The sequence below is a fragment of the Drepanopeziza brunnea genome, assembly GCF_022702325.1.
Source record: "Drepanopeziza brunnea f. sp. 'multigermtubi' strain 214-2 chromosome Unknown ctg19, whole genome shotgun sequence".
Classification (NCBI taxonomy): domain Eukaryota; kingdom Fungi; phylum Ascomycota; class Leotiomycetes; order Helotiales; family Drepanopezizaceae; genus Drepanopeziza; species Drepanopeziza brunnea.
This window is the reverse complement of record NW_027094082.1, coordinates 2,690,902-2,707,291: the sequence shown is the minus strand read 5'-3', so window position 1 is coordinate 2,707,291 and position 16,390 is coordinate 2,690,902. Positions and strand designations below refer to the sequence as shown.

Genomic DNA, 16,390 nt, shown 5'->3' with positions numbered 1-16,390 from the left:
TCGATCTCAATTGCCATCCCTATCTTTTCTCTCATAGAGCCAGCTAGCCCGAACCATCGCCGCTGCCGCCGGGGTAGTTCTGAGGCCCTTGGTGCCCTTGTCTCCCCAAGAGCTGCCTGGATATTATGAAATGCGCTTTGTTTGATGAGAAGGGGCCATCCCCGTAGCATAGTCGGCGCAGTGGCACGTGTGATAAAGAAACACCCTCTCTTCCCAACACGATAATCCAGCTGGCCGTTACAGCCAATTGTTGCCTTCGCTAGAAGAGGTATACCTTACTTCCATACTACCAATCCCCGTGGTTGCTGGGTAGGTAGATTCGAGGCTACGCAAACCTCAAGCTCGGATTTAACTTTTTGAATTCTTTTCAAATGTAGTTTGCTGAGGATGGTTCAGATTTGCATCTGCGGCGAAACGAAACGAGTATGGCCGGAGCATAGCAAAAGTGTAACTCGGGGGGTAAAGAATATTAAGCGAGCAGAATCGGCACGTGATACTCTTGTAAAAGGAGACTGCAGAAAGGAGCGACTGCTTTTCTCGTCGCGTGCGCCACTTCTGTCTGTAAATTCTTGATAAATTAGTAAGTAAATATCAGAAAACAATGATAGTTGACGACCCATATGTAATTTGAGGCTCGATTTGAAATTCGACTTGAATATCAAAAGAGATCTCTTTGGAAGGGAATTTGCTGCAAAAAATGATCAGAATTAAGAGTTGGCAGGCCAGCAATGAAAGAGTCCCTGAGATCTGCTAGTTACGCTTAATGAGGATCCAGTGGTAATCCGATCGTGACCCATGTACCCTTGACGGAGATCGTGCTCTCTCATCTCTTGTAAGGTACAATAGAGCTTTTCTCCAGCTCAAAAGGAGGTTAAGAGAAACTCATTTCGACAAATGCCGTGGACTTTAAAGAAAGGGGCAGGCCAGTGGAGCCTAATAAATGATTCGGGAGATGGGTGGAAAAGACATAATGCAATAGAAATCTTTGAACTGCCCTTTGCCTTTGACAGGTGTCAAAGGTATTGAATATAAAAGTCGCCAGAGCTCTGCCAGTCCCGTTCACATAATCCGCTAGTTTAACGGCTGGGAAATCAGCTCAAGCGAGGCGATGGGGATTTTATGAAGCAAAATATTGCCTAGAGAACAGATTTATCGCTGAACTTGACAATTGCAAGAGGCCGCCCACTTGAGTGTTCGAGGGAAGCGGCCTGACATATTGGCCGGTGACGGAAAGAAGGAGCACTTCTGAGGAAAATACAGAGCATCCTGGTAGATAGGTGTCCATCTGGGGCAACACGAGAGAGTGAGGAGGAAGCTCTGTTATTCGTACGTCGCCTCAAAGCTTTTTACCGGTATTGATATATACGAAGTACGAATTAGAGACAGGTGGATGACGATGTTCATTCGTTAGGTCAGAGTCTGGTTATTAAGGGGTTGAAGGTAGAATGAAGGCTATGGCTCCAGAAGGGATGTGCAGACAAGGTTTACCGTAAACACTTAGCGCGGTCCGAGGCGCCGCGCAGCCGCGCATCTTAATCTATCAACACTCAATTCTGCGACCGTTTAATTTTGAATATCGGCCAGCAAATGCTGGCTCAATGTGTTGAAAGATCACCCGCCAATCCTCTGCCATAAGTTTGATCTGCAAACCACCGACGTAATGTCAACGAGCGGATCCTGCATCCAAAGATCCTCATGAGATCCGGCACAACTGATGGAGTATTGGAACCACGAACAAGAAACCACTAACAAGGGACTGGACGGATGCAGATCTGCCGGTTGGGAAACTTTGGTACTCGGAGTCTTTCTTTATCGTTACGGGCTTCTTGCATTCTGCCGGCCACGCGTTCAATGCCAGACTCCACGAGGGACCTTTCGCCGTCGCCCTGCTCAGCTTGGGCATTATTCTCGATTGAGATAGACGCACCCTACCGCAAGAATCCAAATGAATGGGATACGGATATAGCAGGATGGGTAGACATATGCTCGAGGGGAGAAAGTCGAGTTCCGTCTCGACACCGAAGGGTAATGCAATAGTACACGAGTCTCGACAATGCATCGGCCAGAGAGCGAGAACAAAGGTTGACAGATGCCATCATGCCATACGAAATTCATGGAGTCTACTGACGCCGATCTACCGCAGGTGCTGCAGCTCTATATCCGCAGCGGTACGGTACAGTACATACGGTACACACCAGGATTATCTAGATCCGCACGCAGACTGCTTGCCCACGCTGCGACTGTATCCCGATCGGGCCTATAGCCATATGCAGACCGTGGCAGGCCGCTACAGCAATGCACGAGAAGGGTTACATCTCGAGCTGCTCATTAAACCCAAGGAGGGAGAGCCTGAGATCCCGCCGCAATGCAAAGCGATGGGATGTCGTCTCGCTGAGTACGCTATGGAGTTCTGCATCCATAACGATCGCTAACGCGAGCTACATGTTCATCTCTTACATTTCTTTTGCGTGTGCGGAATTGCATGCGTCGAGCATCTTGTTTTTGTTGGTAAGGAGCGACGTGCAGCTAGATTACTCCGTACATCCACCCGTACGTACCCCATTCTCGCTCCCGCGATTTCCGAGACTCTCTTGTCATTGGGTGTATATCACTGAATGTGCTCTTTTCATACAGTATTGCTATCCGTTCCTTTCATCCGGATCGGGAGAGATTTGTGTGCCAGCCACACAATCAAGTCCTCGGAGATTTTCTTCGCGGCCGGATGTAGCCGGCTTGAGCTGGAACTTAGCTGTCCTACTCCGTACTCCGTACAACCGTACATATTGACAATACGAGCGAGCAAGCGAGCAACCATTGTTGGCACTTAACTCCCTCGCCCATTTTGGACGATGGAACGCTTTGTTTTCGTTGTTAGGTCAATTGTTTACACGGGTTGGTCGTCTTTTCCAGCTGTGCCCAGTACGCGGCTTATTTTTTGGTATAAATCTTCTGTTTTTCTTAATATCAACACTAATTGTGCGTTTCCTGCAGTCGGCGCGCAGCTAAATCCTAAAATTTGTTTGAACAAGGATTCTGGGAGACCTTGAGTGTTCTTCGCGGTATGAGGACCTGAGGACAGTCGATTTGATAATTAACGAAGTGATGATAGTTCGGAATATCAGAAGACGAGGTAATTGCGTCATATATCAAGGATATATCGCCATACTCGAGTTTAAAGAGAGAACACCCTTTTCCTCGAGCAGCTCTGCCGTTTCCAAGAGCTGTCTCTCACTTCGACATGCCGTTTTCTGTTATCGTTACCCGTCAGACCGTGTATCGCCCGCGCTGGTATGGTGGTGGAGATGCCCTCAGTTCCTCATCCGTGAATGTTGAGTCTATTGCAACCAAATAGCTCTCATCTCTCGTCGCCACAGGAGGAGGGACTGCCAGTGATGGAGCCTGGCTGGCCGCAGGATTTGGCGGCGGCGCAACGGCTCCAGCTCCAGTTCCTGCTCCAGCTCCAGTTCCTGCTCCAGCTCCAGTTCCTGCTCCAGTTCCTGCTCCAGTTCCTGCTCCAGCTCCAGCTCTTGCTCCAGCTCCAGCTCCAGCTCCTACTCCAGCTCCAGCTCCAGCTCCTGCTCCTGCTCCAGCTCCTGCTCCTGCTCCTGCTCCTGCTCGCCCTGTCCTATCCTGCAGCTCATACGCCCTCCCTCGCTCCTCGTCCTTGACGCCCTCCCTCTCGGCGTCGCCCGCCCGAGGCCTAGGCGCTAGCCGTAAGTCCTCGACAACGGTGACCGTCCGCCTCATAGCCACGGCATCATCCACGTACGTCACGCTGACGTACCTCCTGCCGGCCCGGCGCCACGCCTCCCGCAGCTTCCGGCTCGCGGTGCACACCCAGTATTCCTCGTACATGTTCTCCAGCTCGCGGTGGATCCGGTACGAGGGCGTCTCGCGCAGCTTGCGCACTAGCTTCGCCCGGCTGCTGCAGCCCGCTATCAGGCTGAAGGTCACGATCACCGTCAGCAGGATGGCGATGAAGATCTCGTAGGCCTGCTGCCACGGCGAGGAGTCGCTGGCGTGGTGGGCGCAGGTGGTCTTCAGGGCGTCGTCGATGTCGATGTCGATGCCGGTGAGGTGGCTGTAGCCTGCGGTCAGCGTCCAGACGCAGGTTGCGTCGAGAAGGTTTGTGCCGGTCATGTCCTCGTTTGTTGTCTGTTTTTTTTATCTTCTTCTTCGGTAATGGGGAGTGGGAGGGAAAGACGACGTTCTAGCAAGTGTCAAAGGAAGAAGGGGCTTTTTCTTCTTTTTCTTCTGGAAAGTAAAAGAGAAGAAAATCTCTTTCTCTCAATGCGGGCCACTACTCTCATGGTCTAACTAAATATTGGTTCATAGGGTAGGCAGGTCATATGGAAGATGATCTCATTCATTTTTTATAGGCATCTTGTGAGTAGATAGTACATGCGTACGTACGGTTAGTTTTGGCTCGACTTGGTTGTAGTTGGTGCCCCATCAAGAGGTAGTTTGGATGAAAGTGATAGTCGGAGTTGACCTCGCTAATTTAGGGAAATGGAAAGGCCCCAAAATGGCGAGTGGGGTTTGGACTATGATGGTAAGGGGATTTTTGGAGCTAGATTCCTTGTTTATAGTGTAGTTGTATGTAGTTTAGTCTCGTCTAGTCTAGCTCCGCACTTGGATTTTTGAAGGATCCATGATCATTACCAATATCGCTCTTTTGAAAAATGAAATTGCTGTTGTATGATGTTCGAGCGTGAGGGATAGAGAGGGTATACATATCTGTCTCTCTCTCTCTCCCTGTATGATGACCTGATGATCATAAAGTACCTAAGGGTGTGTATGGCTTACAGTTGTAGATCCGTGCAACTAAGCAGCTGAGTTGAGCTGAGTTGATCTTAAATAAGATCAACTCAACTAACTTGATACGTAGTGGAAGTTGCACGTTCTAAGCCTTGTACTCGGTACAAACCCGACATAATGTACAAACGCTGTCTGAGCGCAATTCTAGAGGTTTCCGTTGACAGGGCTCTTGTGCAAAGGGTATGATTACTGTACCAATGATATAACGATAACAATTCAAGCAGCATTGCCAAGTATCTATTCTAGTGCGCACAGACTAGAACTGTACATTACTTCTAGGTACCTATTTACCCCCAGTACGAAAGTGACATTAATTCGTGAGTACCACTATCGATTTATTTTTCCGTGGTCAACTCAAGATCAACAACGCCACCTTGCCATCTCGGTCCTTATCGAAGCAAACTCGAGGTTTCTCATCACGAAAGGCTCTTTTTGTCTTGCGAGTCTCCTCCCGAAGTCCACGCCTGCCCAAAAGACCATCGCGGACCCTTATCTCACGACAGAAGCAGGCACGCGCTGCTGCTGATACCTCTTCGGCCTCGGCGACCCCTCCAGCTTCGCATGTCGAACGAAAAGCAGAAGGAGAAGTGTGCGTAGCGCAATAGAGATATCGATGCGATGACCGCGGCTCTTCAGCAAGCCAAGCAAAAAAAAGATCGATAACGAGAGAAACGTGCCTTTCAAAAGGCACGCTTTGGAACCCTTGCAAGTCTGTCCGAGCAATCAAGTAGTGATGATCCTTTCCACGACGCCCGAGTTTGTTCTTCGGAAGAAGTTCAGCCGAAGCCAAAAAAAAAAAAAAAAAAAAAAAAAAAAAAAAAAAGAAAGGACTACTGCGAAGTCACAGAGCTTCTTTCTTTCTCCGGCTTGCAATACTTACTTACAAATCGAGCAATCGACATGCGTAATGCAAAGCTCATCGGAGAGCTGGAGGCCCGATCGAAGAGGTGAGAGAGGCCCTGCTCAAGCTTTGATGAGGGAGGGCTGGCTACTGCACCTGTCAATCCGGGAGGGTTAGGTACTTTGTCGGTTCGCGCCTGAACTAGTCAGATGGCGCACAAGTCCTCCTTTCCCCTTTTCTTTCCCTTTGCTTTCTACGCTACTCTGGCTGTTCTCGGAGACATTGCGGACGGTGACAGGTTCAGCTGGTTTGGTCTCGATAAAGCCGCCGCGGACGCTGTAATCCCCCGATCGACCTCGTAATGGCGTAGCTAGCGTAACGTAGCGATCTCAATCAATACCTTCGCGGGATTCGGTAGTAAGTTAGTTAGTTGATGAGTTGGATCGTTGGATAGTTGGATAATTGATTGTTTGGTTCCCTCTGTCTTTCGCTTGCTTGCTTGCTTACTGGAGATCGCTTGAGACCCAGTTCCCTCCCTACCTACCTACCTACCTACCTACCTATCCACGAACCTCCCTCCGCATATGCTCCACTTACAGAATCTCGCGTCCCCCTACCTATGGAACAGGCTTGAGTAGGTACTTCTCAAGAATGGAAAACACCTTTCTCATACGCATGGATGGATGGATGGATGTAGATATAAACATACCGGTAGATGTCCCTCCTCCAGCGCACCTCCCCCGTCTCCGCCTCTCACCCAGCTCGGCGAAGAAGAGACGACGGGAATCACAAGAAGTAGGTCCTAGGTAGGTACCTATAAACCCAGGACACCCTCCTCCATACATGCAGCTGCAGTAATCGCTTCGTCTACTGACTCCCTGCTCTTAAAACTCTCTGAAAAAGCTCATCGGTTTCGTTTCTCTATACGCATAGCTTAAGATCGGGATCGAGTTCGGCTTCGAGTTCGGCTTCAAGTTCAGGCTGAAAGATGAGATTAGAACGAGAATCAGAACCACAACCACAACCACAACCAGACGTGATACAACATCATCGTATCATCCAAGACAAGAGAGGCCCACCCATCTACCGTACCTACCCATCTAACCACCTACCCCAACCTACTCATCCATCCGCCTCTCCTAGAAAACATAAAAATCAAACCCCCCTCCCCTACCCCCCCCCCAAAAAAGAAATGAATCAATCAACTCTATACTTTATACTTCCGAAAATAACCCATCGATCCATTCCTCCTCGACCACTCTATATCACTTCTTTTTACTTTGATTTTTCATTTCATTTTTGATCTGGTTTTGTATTTAATTCTATTTAATTATATTCTATTCTATTCTATTCTATTCTATTCTATTCTATTCTATTCTATTCTATTCTATTCTATTCTATTCTATTCTATTCTATTCTATTCTATTCTACTCTTCTCTACTCTACTCTTCTCTACTCTTCTCTACTCTACTCTACTAAGCTAAGCTCGTTCAAGTTACCTAGCCAATTCTCAATTCCCAATTCCCAATTCCCAATCGCTCCATTTCATCATTTCATCATTTCATCACTACTGTCCTGTCCTGTCCTTTCCATCCCATTCCATCCCATTCCATCCATCCCATCCCATCCCATCCATCTATCCCATCTATCCTATTTCCCCCCCACAAAAAAGAAATCCACACCCCAAACAAACCCCTCCATCCCCACCTCCACCTCCATCCCCATCAAAAATAGAATAAAGAAAAGAGAAATAAATAAAAGAAAACACACAAAAAAGGGAAAAGCAGCCGAGAAGCCTTCATCCCATCCCATCCACTTAGCCATTCAGTGATTCAGCGATTTAGCGGCGGGGAACGAAAAGAAAAAAGGAAAGGAAAAAAGAGGAAAAGGGGGAAAGAAAGAGAAAAGGAAAAGAAAAGAAAGGAAAAAAAAAGGGGAAAGAAAAAAAAAGGGGAAAGAAAAGGGGGGAAAGGAAAAATTCATAAAGCCCACGCACCATGCATTTACGTATCTACCGCGCGAGCCCATTTCGATTCGATTTCATCAATACGGCTTTCATTGACCCTTAAAGCTAAAGAGAAAAGCTAAAAAGAAAAAAGAAGAAAGAAAAGAAAAAGCAGGGCAAGACCGAGACCGAGACCGAGACCGAGACCGAGACCGACACCGAGACCGAGACCGTAAGTGAGTAGGTAAGTAAGGTAGGAAGGAAGGAAGGAAGGAAGGAAGGAAGGAAGGAAGGGGGTATCAATATCGCTCGCTCGCTCGCTCGCTTGACTCTGCGCCATCATACCGGTATCCATAAAGCAAAGGAGACCAAAGGAAAGGAAAGGAAAGGAAAGGAAAGGAAAACCCAAACCCAAACCGCCCACACGCCCCACGAAACATCCTCGAACGCAGAACTGCGTGCAGCAACCACAGCAGCCTCTCTTCACCGCCTCAGACTCTCGATACTCTCCCGTTTTCTCTCGGGCGCCTTGTCCTTCAAACCCGCGAGCGGCATCCCGGTGCTCGTCCGCCGGCTCAGATCCACCGGGGTCACCGGGGTCACGGGGGTCCTCGGACTCCTCGGGCTGTCACTGTATTTCCTCTTTGGGAGACTGCCGGCATCGGCCGGGCTCTGCGCGCTATCGCTTGATCGTCTCTTGAGGCTGCCCGACATGCTGCTGCTGCTGCTGCTGGTTTGGAGGGGCGTCACTCGGGGGAGGGGGCGCGCGGGGTCAGCCGTATCGCCTGATCTCCTCTTGAGGATCCCCGGCGGGATGTTGGTCCTGATCGGCATTAGTCTGGGTGGCGCCGAGTAGACGGGTGGCGTGAAGGTCGGTGCCGTGTTCACGACGCCGCCGAACTTGACCGTGTTTAATCTCTGCGCGATCTCGGTTGTGGGAGAAGCAGGGCTATTCTTGCTGCTCGTACTGCGCGAGTTTGATTTCTGCGCTGTGTCGGTCGTGGGAGAGATAGGGCTGCTCTTGCTGCTCGTACTGCGCGAGTTTGATTTCTGCGCTGTGTCGGTCGTGGGAGAGATAGGGCTATTCTTGCTGCTCGTACTACTACGCGAGGCGGATCTCTTGTAATGCGCAAGCGACTCGGCGGACCGCTTATCGTAGGCATCGAGCTGGTGGCTCGTTTCGCTGATGATGCGCTGGATAGCCAGAGCCCCATCCTTGCGAATCGCATGAGGAGTCCTCGCACTCGAAACTGCACCTGAACCTGAACCTGAACCTGAACCTGAACCCGAACCTGAGCTTGACGGCCGACTCCCGCCCACGCCACCCATCTCAATGTCGCCGTCCGCGGTCAAGGCCACCGAGCCAGTTTCTGATCTGCGTCGGCCGGCCTGGATCTGGTAGTCGAGTTTGTCTGCCCCCTCGGGGGCTTTGGTGCTCAGGCTCTTCCACACGACGGCTTCCTCCGCCCTCCTCTGGGCTCTCTGGTCCTCGTCTTCGGACTCATTGCCGAAGTCGCCGTCGTCGCCGCCGTGCGACTGAGAGAGTTCTGATTTTGCGTTGACGACGACTCGGTCGATCAGGTGCTGCGCCACGGACACCATGTTCCCTCGGACGATGGCCTGCTGGGCCGTGACATGCTCCACCGTCCTCTGCAGCCTCTGGGCATGGTCGAGGACGGGCTGCGGGCCGCGCTCGAAGCCTCTGAGGGGGATGAAGATGGCGCGGCTGAGGTTCAGAGCGGATGGCTGTTTAAATTGTTAGTTAATGTAGACATCCGCGTTGCAGCATATGTATGCATCCGCAATTTTGGGTGAGGGGAAGAAATATAATTCATCACGTTTTCGCGCCAGATTTGATGTCGAAGTGAGGACGAGGTGGGGGGGGGGGTAAGACAAGATGAATATTCAGAATGGATGGGTGGATGGGTGGATGAGCTACCGGTACCAGTAGCTTACCTGGACTTGGACGGGCACTTCCTCCGGCTGCTCCGCCGGCCCCGAGGGATCCCCTCCCGTGGCCATCGATGTGACGCGTCTCTACGCGTTCCGGGGCTTTTCGGTGGCGAGCAGGAATGCGGCCAGGGGTGGTCGGGTCGGCTGTCCGGGTGAAGGCCGTACGTAATACGAGAGTCAAAAATATCGCGTTGAGCCGTGACCGTCTCAGGAACGTGTGGAGGTTGGGGGCTTGAACGCTCAGGCGCCGCGGGATGATGGGATTTGCCTTTGCGAGCCGAGCATCTGCCTCTGCGCGGCAAGCGCGGGCACGACCGACGTGGTGGATGTACGGTACGACGTATGTACTGTGTATATATATATATATATATATATATATATAAATTTATGTAGATATGTATACAAGTATGTCAATATATATATAATCCATCTCTTTGTTGCCACTATCCTTCCAAGTTCCTTACAGCAAGCACATCTTCAACTCCCCTTCGCGTTCCCCTTTCACTGTAAACAAATAAACAAACATATCAACCACCCATACCGCTACTGTAGCAGCTCACCAAACTACTACCGGTACGTACCTACCTATTACAACCTACCTACCTAATCTCCCCTCTCCACCTCGGACGCATCTACAAACTCAACTTACTTACGGGACTAGTAGATTCTTACTCGGCTCAAAGATAAACTCCGTCCCCGTCCCCGTAAGTCAGTCAGTCAGTCTGTGCTCCCCCCCCTCCCCCGCCTCGTATCGAGAAACAACGATAAGTAAAACCCACCCAACCCCCCATCCCGTCCTCCGTAGTCGAATCAAATCAGATCAAACCAAAGCGAAGCAAACCAAATTTAATCCTCCAAGTACGTATCCGTGCGAGAGAAAAAGGAGGGGCGGCGGGGTTGAAGGTGGAAGGAAGGTGGGATGTAGGTAATGGAGCATAAGTACCGTAAAGTACCGTACCGTACCGTACCGTACTTATACTTCCCATGCTCACACACACGCACACACGCACACACACACATATATAAAAATTACATATAAATAGGCAAAGGAGCGAGCAGCGTTGAAGAAAACCGGTACCTATACCACCGCTCTTTGCAACCCTCCCCCAAAACCAAACGTCCGTACACGCATCGACAGATCTCCAGCCCCTCCAGAAACATTCAACTATCCCAGCTGTTCAAGATGCCTTCAGGTGGATGCTTCTGTAACAAGGTATGCCGAGCGAGTTTTTTCTTTTCTCCTCTCTTTTCTTCTCTTCTCTTCTCCGAGAAGACTGCAGAGAGCCCGGTGCGGTGGTTCAAGGTCGGCGGTGGGGTGTGGTATGGTGTGGTATGGTGTGGATTGGGAAGTATACATGTAGACACATATATACCTACATACATACATACATACATACATACATCTACGTACATACATACTAACGACGACGTCGCCATCCAGGTCCGAGTCGAGTTCGACGGCGAGCCCGACGCTCAAGTCCTCTGCCACTGCCAGGACTGCCGGAAGATGGGAGGCGCAAGCTACAGCAACAACGTCATGATCGGAATGGACAAGTTCAAGGTCCAAGGTAGGTATTTACACACAAGACAGAGAAGAACGAGAGCAAGACAAGACGGGATTCACTGCCCTGCCCACCCGCCTCCTTCCCTTCCCTTCCCTTCCCTTCCCTTCCCTCCGCCCGTCGTCGCCCAAAACCTGTAATGAGGAGTAGCCAAACCAACTCTGACAAGAACCACCTACCCAGGCACCACAAAGGAATACTCCAAGATAGCCGACAGTGGCAACAAGATCACCTCGCACTTCTGCCCCGAGTGCGGAACGACCGTGTACCGTGAGGGCGCCTCCTTTCCCAACGCGGTCATCATCAAGGTTGGCGTTCTCGACGGGGACTGGGTGGAGAAGAATCCGCCCAAGGGAGAACTCTATGCCCCGAAGCGGCTGGCCTGGGTTGCTCCCGTTGAGGGCGCCGCCCAGATTAATGCCATGTCGTAGATGTCTGGGACGGGGTCTGGATGGGATTATTGTAAATAGTTTCCGACGAATCCAAGCCGGTGGTGAATGCCATGGCCATCCCGCTCCGGTCGATGAAGTATGGTGAGCATGTTCGTCGAGGTCCATCCCATAGGCCTATATATAGGCTTCTCTGCCTCTTCTCCATTACCGGACTACCAATTCCCTGCCGTTGATTGGGCTCGCACAGCAGCTGATACCGCCGATGCCGTGTTCCTAAAGTCGTCCCCTATCCGTGTGATATATGGCGGTGCTCGAAAAGTAAATCGCCCCTAAAAGGTGTTTCGTGACAAGTCGACAAGTATTCTTCCATGTCGTCCAACATCGAGCCTCATCTGGCCGGTAGTATTTTCCCGATGTATTCCCTCCCGATCCTCAACCCCTCCCTCACTAAATCTTCTATCCTTCTGTCCCGCCTCTTCCTCATATACAGCAGCACGATACCCAACAGCACCAGATCCACAAGGCAGTGTCTGACAGCCATCCACAATATCCAACCGACCCAGCTCTTAAACGACCGACTCTTCTTCCCCTGATATTCCCGGCCCGTAGAAATTTGCTCTCGCAATGCGGCAATCTCAGCCGTCATCTTGACAAGTGCGTGCTCAACCGTCTTTCGCCACCTCTTCGTGCCCTTCTCATTCCCCCCCTCCCTCTCTTTATCATCCTCATCCTCATCGTCGTCATAAACATCGTTGAACCCCGACTTCCTCTCCGCCTCGTCGTCCTGGCTCATCGGGCTAATCACCCTCATGGGTCCATCGCCGCCCGATACCAATTGCTGCGGCGGTCTCGGCCGTGTCGTGTACGAAGGCACGCCTCTGCCAGGAGAAGAGCCCGAGGAAGAAGCCGTGTTATTCTTAATCTGATCCCACACAAACTCCAGCTCATCAACCAACGCTCTCGCATCACTATCCGCGCATTAGCCCTCCCCCCATCCCACTACTCCCAAACCCACCACTCCCAAACCCAACTCCGAGGAGGTAACTCACGCAGTCGTACTAGCATAGCGATGCATCGTCTCAATCAACGCCTCGATATACCTCCTCTTAGCCTCCGTCCGGCTAATCCCCCGCTGCGCATCCCACGCGTCGTACTTATCCCTATCCTTCTTGACATCGTCCGGCTCCTCCTCGCCATCCACGCTCGCCGGCCGCGCCATCACCCCGTCGACGTCCCCCTCCATCGCCTGCTTGTAGAGGCCATAGAGCCGGAGTCGGTCGGCGGGCGGCGGCCGCGACGCGCCCGTCTTGGGGATCTTCTTGACCGTGTTGAGCGCATGTACAAAGACTCTGTCTTTTCGAGCACGAGGATTAGCTTCTTTCTTTTGCTCCTTCTCACTTGGGGGGCTGGCCATGGTGTATGTATAGGTATACGTTCGATGGAGAGAGGGAGAGAGGGAGGAGAGAGGGGGGAGGGGGGGGGCCAAGCATACCCACTGAGTCCGCCATCGTATCGCCCTGCCCTGGGAGACACTCACGACGGGAAATCTGATCGAGGAATGGATGCCGAGGCGGAAAGCGCTACTGTATCGACTCTCTCTGCTCGCGTGTTGTTGTCGGTCCTCGCGACCAGCATGTGTGCCAGACAAGTAAATGTTGTAGCAGGGTAGCCGGAAGGGAAAGCGACGAGACGGTGTGCAGTGTGGGATTTATGGGCGAATGGTACATGATAGAATTTGTGGTCGATCTGATGCGCTGTATCTTTTGACGGATGGAAATTAAGCCCCTACCTTCTCATGGGCATCATTGGCCTGCACGCGCGTGCTGGGCCTCGGTCTGCAGGGATCGTATTAGGGCTGCCGGGAAGCCCGAGCGAGGGGCCGCTACATAGGAGTGGAGGGGTTTGTTTACTTGCAATTCGGGTCGCTGGTTTTGAAAGTCTTGCTACAGTCAGGCAGGCAGGCAGGCAGGCAGGCAGGCAGATAGGTAGTTGTACGAATGCCAGGGCCTTGTGCCACTTGAGTGTAGTCAGGGTCCAGATGGCCATCAGTAAGTAGTTCAAGGGAGGGAGCGAGAAGAGAAATCGTCTGGATCTGTCCTGGGTAGGCTTCTTGTTCAGCAACAGAATATCCAACCTTGAGAAGATTGGTATGGAAAATGATATGCTGTAAGCTTCCTGCAAACATTACTCGCGCGACACCTGCCAGAAACCGAGTCGTGCGAGGCGTTCTGGAAGGTCACATCTCGCAATTCTTAATTGCTGGCTCACTCTCACACTATGATTACATGATAAAGAGTCAGAGCAAAGGATCGACCCCTATCCCTTGTCTCTTCGACGGCAGATTTGTACGAATTAGACTGCAGAGCTCTCCAAGCTCCCCTGCCTTCGTAAATGGGTATCATGGCAAGAACAAAACACAGGTCGACAATAAAAAGCCAACGCCAGCTGCTCATATTCAAGAACCACCCCGGTCCAGAAGGGCAGCAGCCTCCACCTGCAACTGTGCCTCGACCAACTTCTTCTTTTCGATGTATACCTGCATCAGTTTCTTGTTCAGTAGAGCGTTGGAAGCAGCTTTCGCACCCGCGTCCTTCTTGCCTCCAGCCTTTCCAATACCCAGCATCTTTCCCCTCTCTCCAAGTCCGGTGAGATACACGCCAACTGTGAATATGGGCAATTTTGTATTGGGGTCCTTCTTCTCCGGTCCTGCATCCTTGTACTCAAGCTTGACTCCCTTCACACCCAGCAATTTTTGCAACTTGTCTTTCGGGGTAGAGAGGTCCAGAGCATCCGCTTTGACCACTGCGTCGTCCGTAGCTGCCAACTTGCTGCGCAGTTTCCACAGCGGGCTGTCCAGCTTCAGACCATTCCTCTCCTCCTCGATAATGTCCTTCACGAGCACCATTCCCCAGAGATCCTTGAGCCATTCCGCGGCCGTCTTCAAACCATGCGCTGGATCGGACAGGATGACTGCCGCAACGTAGGCTTCGAAAACATCACCCAGTACCTTGCGTCGGTCTTCGGGCTGACCTGGCTTGACTGGTGGCATTCGGAGGCGTTTATCGAATCCGTAGTATACTGAGAGCTCGGCCAGTGTGGAGTTCTTGACCAGTCTCTCGCGAAGTTGTGAGCATTTGCCTGGTCCGAGGTTAGGGAAAGTTTGGGATATGAGAAGCGTTGCGAAGAGCTCGATGTATGCGTCGCCGACCCATTCGAGACGTTCGTAATTCAGTTCTGTGGGCTTGCCATTGGTACTACCTTGATGGATGAATGAGGACTCTTCAAGGGTTGGGTCGAGCACTTTCGGGAGAGGAGGCCGCTCTCTGGCTATCGTGGAAGACTTCCAGGGTTCGACGAATAGGGCAGAATAGTTATTGCTTGGGGGGGTTGGAACACTGAAGAAATCATGTGATCTTTGCTCTCGAAGTAATGGCCCGGCAGATGAGGCTTCGATTATAGATCTAGCTGCGCCGAGGGATGTTCGTAGATCTAGGCAGCGACTGAGGGTTTCATTTCCAAGCAGATCCAACGTGTGATCCATTCCATCTTCCTCCAGTGCTTCATCGAGTGCTCTGATGAGATTGGCAATCTTTCGAGACTGAGCTGGGGTTGATGAGACATCTGAAGGACGTGAAGAATCGAGTCTCGTTCTTTCCATGGATTTGGATATCCGCGATGCTTCTCCGTAGTGGCTCTGATATTGTGAGAATGTGCACTGGGGACACCAAAGGAGAAGAACTTACGTTGTGATTCTTCTGTTTCTTGTGTCGGTCCTCAGACCCGGCACCCTCATCGTGCTTCCTCTTATGTCGGTTAAACAAGTTCTGCATCTCAATCAGTTTTGCAAAATATGATGAGACAATCTCCAAATATTTCGGAGATGGTTGAATTTCTATAGCGGCCCAGGAGGCGGAACAACTATTTCCCGAAGCGGCTCCAGAGATTGACGTCGGAGAAAGCCAGAGGATGTCAGTAGCAACGATTGCAACGCAGTTTCAGTCAAAATGTCTATTCCTCGTGCCCGGATACTGGACCTAATGAAGGTGAGTGCTAGCAATGATTGAAAATTGACCGCGCGAATGCTTATAGGTCCAGGTCCAAAGCAGAATCTTTTCTACAACCTTCAACCCAGAAGGACTCCGACTAGGGAACAGCGTTCTCCGGGAACGATTGAAAGGCCCTGCGCTGGCAGCATATTATCCGCGGAGAGTGGCTACGATTAAGGATCTGCAGAAGCTATACGCCCCTGATTTTGAGACGTGGGATGATGCAGAGGAGGACCGATTTGAGAAGATCAAGATGTTCGTGGTGTTCTACAGTAGCTGGCAGATAGATTCTAACAACTTTCAAGCACTAAAGCGAGAGGAAAGGGTGCACCAAAGAAGAAGAGGACGGCAGAAGGTGCGGCTGGAGATCTTTGGGTCTTGTTCATTACTAACATCGGGTTGCAGAATCGAAGAAGTTCAAGGGCAAGAAGCGGTAGAGGGATGGAATTGTATAGATGGGCGGAAGTGTACGACGTACTACATATGTGTAGCATTACTGGCGTCCCGGAGGAAGCATTCAGACTTCAGACGGCTGTCAGAATTCATGAAAATGGACCACAAATCAAGACAGATGGTTGCCATGCCCTCGAGATGTCTATGCTGTGGATTGAAAGAAAAGCAAGCTTCCAGGTAGGTGTAAAGGGATGCTGCTCGAATCTGTAAGCCGGCCTTCAATGGAGCCTATGCTTATGGAAGGAAGCACTCTGCCAGGTCTAGAACTTGCAGTGTAGAGAGCTCTCATCCCCCTTTCTTCCCTGCGTAAAGCTCCTTCATACCTGCATATTACTTCCTGCGCTCCATTTTGTCCTTTCTCTCTGATGCCGGCGCTGTAA

General features: G+C 51.1%; 7 protein-coding genes across 7 annotated transcripts; 3 read left to right on the top strand and 4 right to left on the bottom strand.

Moving 5' to 3' along the window:
* Positions 1-2,053: 2,053 nt before the first annotated feature.
* Positions 2,054-2,432, top strand: L3040_009459 (uncharacterized protein; the record flags this gene model as incomplete). The annotated part of the gene is made up of 3 exons (XM_066155970.1): positions 2,054-2,081; positions 2,144-2,168; positions 2,264-2,432. 3 exons carry the CDS (start codon positions 2,054-2,056, stop codon positions 2,430-2,432), a joined length of 222 nt encoding a protein of 73 aa, XP_066010243.1.
* Positions 2,433-3,264: 832 nt separating this feature from the next.
* L3040_009458 (uncharacterized protein) lies at positions 3,265-4,140 on the bottom strand (the record flags this gene model as incomplete). Its single annotated transcript, XM_007293430.1, has 1 exon — positions 3,265-4,140. One exon carries the CDS (start codon positions 4,138-4,140, stop codon positions 3,265-3,267), a length of 876 nt encoding a protein of 291 aa, XP_007293492.1.
* A 3,947-nt stretch (positions 4,141-8,087) lies between these two features.
* On the bottom strand, positions 8,088-9,626 carry L3040_009457 (uncharacterized protein; the record flags this gene model as incomplete). Its single annotated transcript, XM_007293431.1, has 2 exons — positions 8,088-9,350; positions 9,561-9,626. The coding sequence occupies 2 exons, from the start codon at positions 9,624-9,626 to the stop codon at positions 8,088-8,090; spliced, it is 1,329 nt and encodes a 442-aa protein (XP_007293493.1).
* Positions 9,627-10,740: 1,114 nt separating this feature from the next.
* On the top strand, positions 10,741-11,550 carry L3040_009456 (uncharacterized protein; the record flags this gene model as incomplete). Its single annotated transcript, XM_007293432.2, has 3 exons — positions 10,741-10,770; positions 10,999-11,125; positions 11,303-11,550. 3 exons carry the CDS (start codon positions 10,741-10,743, stop codon positions 11,548-11,550), a joined length of 405 nt encoding a protein of 134 aa, XP_007293494.2.
* A 349-nt stretch (positions 11,551-11,899) lies between these two features.
* L3040_009455 (uncharacterized protein) lies at positions 11,900-13,019 on the bottom strand (the record flags this gene model as incomplete). The annotated part of the gene is made up of 3 exons (XM_007293433.2): positions 11,900-12,479; positions 12,561-12,864; positions 13,004-13,019. The coding sequence occupies 3 exons, from the start codon at positions 13,017-13,019 to the stop codon at positions 11,900-11,902; spliced, it is 900 nt and encodes a 299-aa protein (XP_007293495.2).
* Positions 13,020-13,966: 947 nt separating this feature from the next.
* L3040_009454 (uncharacterized protein) lies at positions 13,967-15,341 on the bottom strand (the record flags this gene model as incomplete). The annotated part of the gene is made up of 2 exons (XM_066155968.1): positions 13,967-15,205; positions 15,255-15,341. The coding sequence occupies 2 exons, from the start codon at positions 15,339-15,341 to the stop codon at positions 13,967-13,969; spliced, it is 1,326 nt and encodes a 441-aa protein (XP_066010242.1).
* A 174-nt stretch (positions 15,342-15,515) lies between these two features.
* Positions 15,516-15,994, top strand: L3040_009453 (mitochondrial 37S ribosomal protein mS33; the record flags this gene model as incomplete). Its single annotated transcript, XM_007293435.1, has 4 exons — positions 15,516-15,554; positions 15,607-15,812; positions 15,863-15,912; positions 15,963-15,994. 4 exons carry the CDS (start codon positions 15,516-15,518, stop codon positions 15,992-15,994), a joined length of 327 nt encoding a protein of 108 aa, XP_007293497.1.
* Positions 15,995-16,390: the final 396 nt, after the last annotated feature.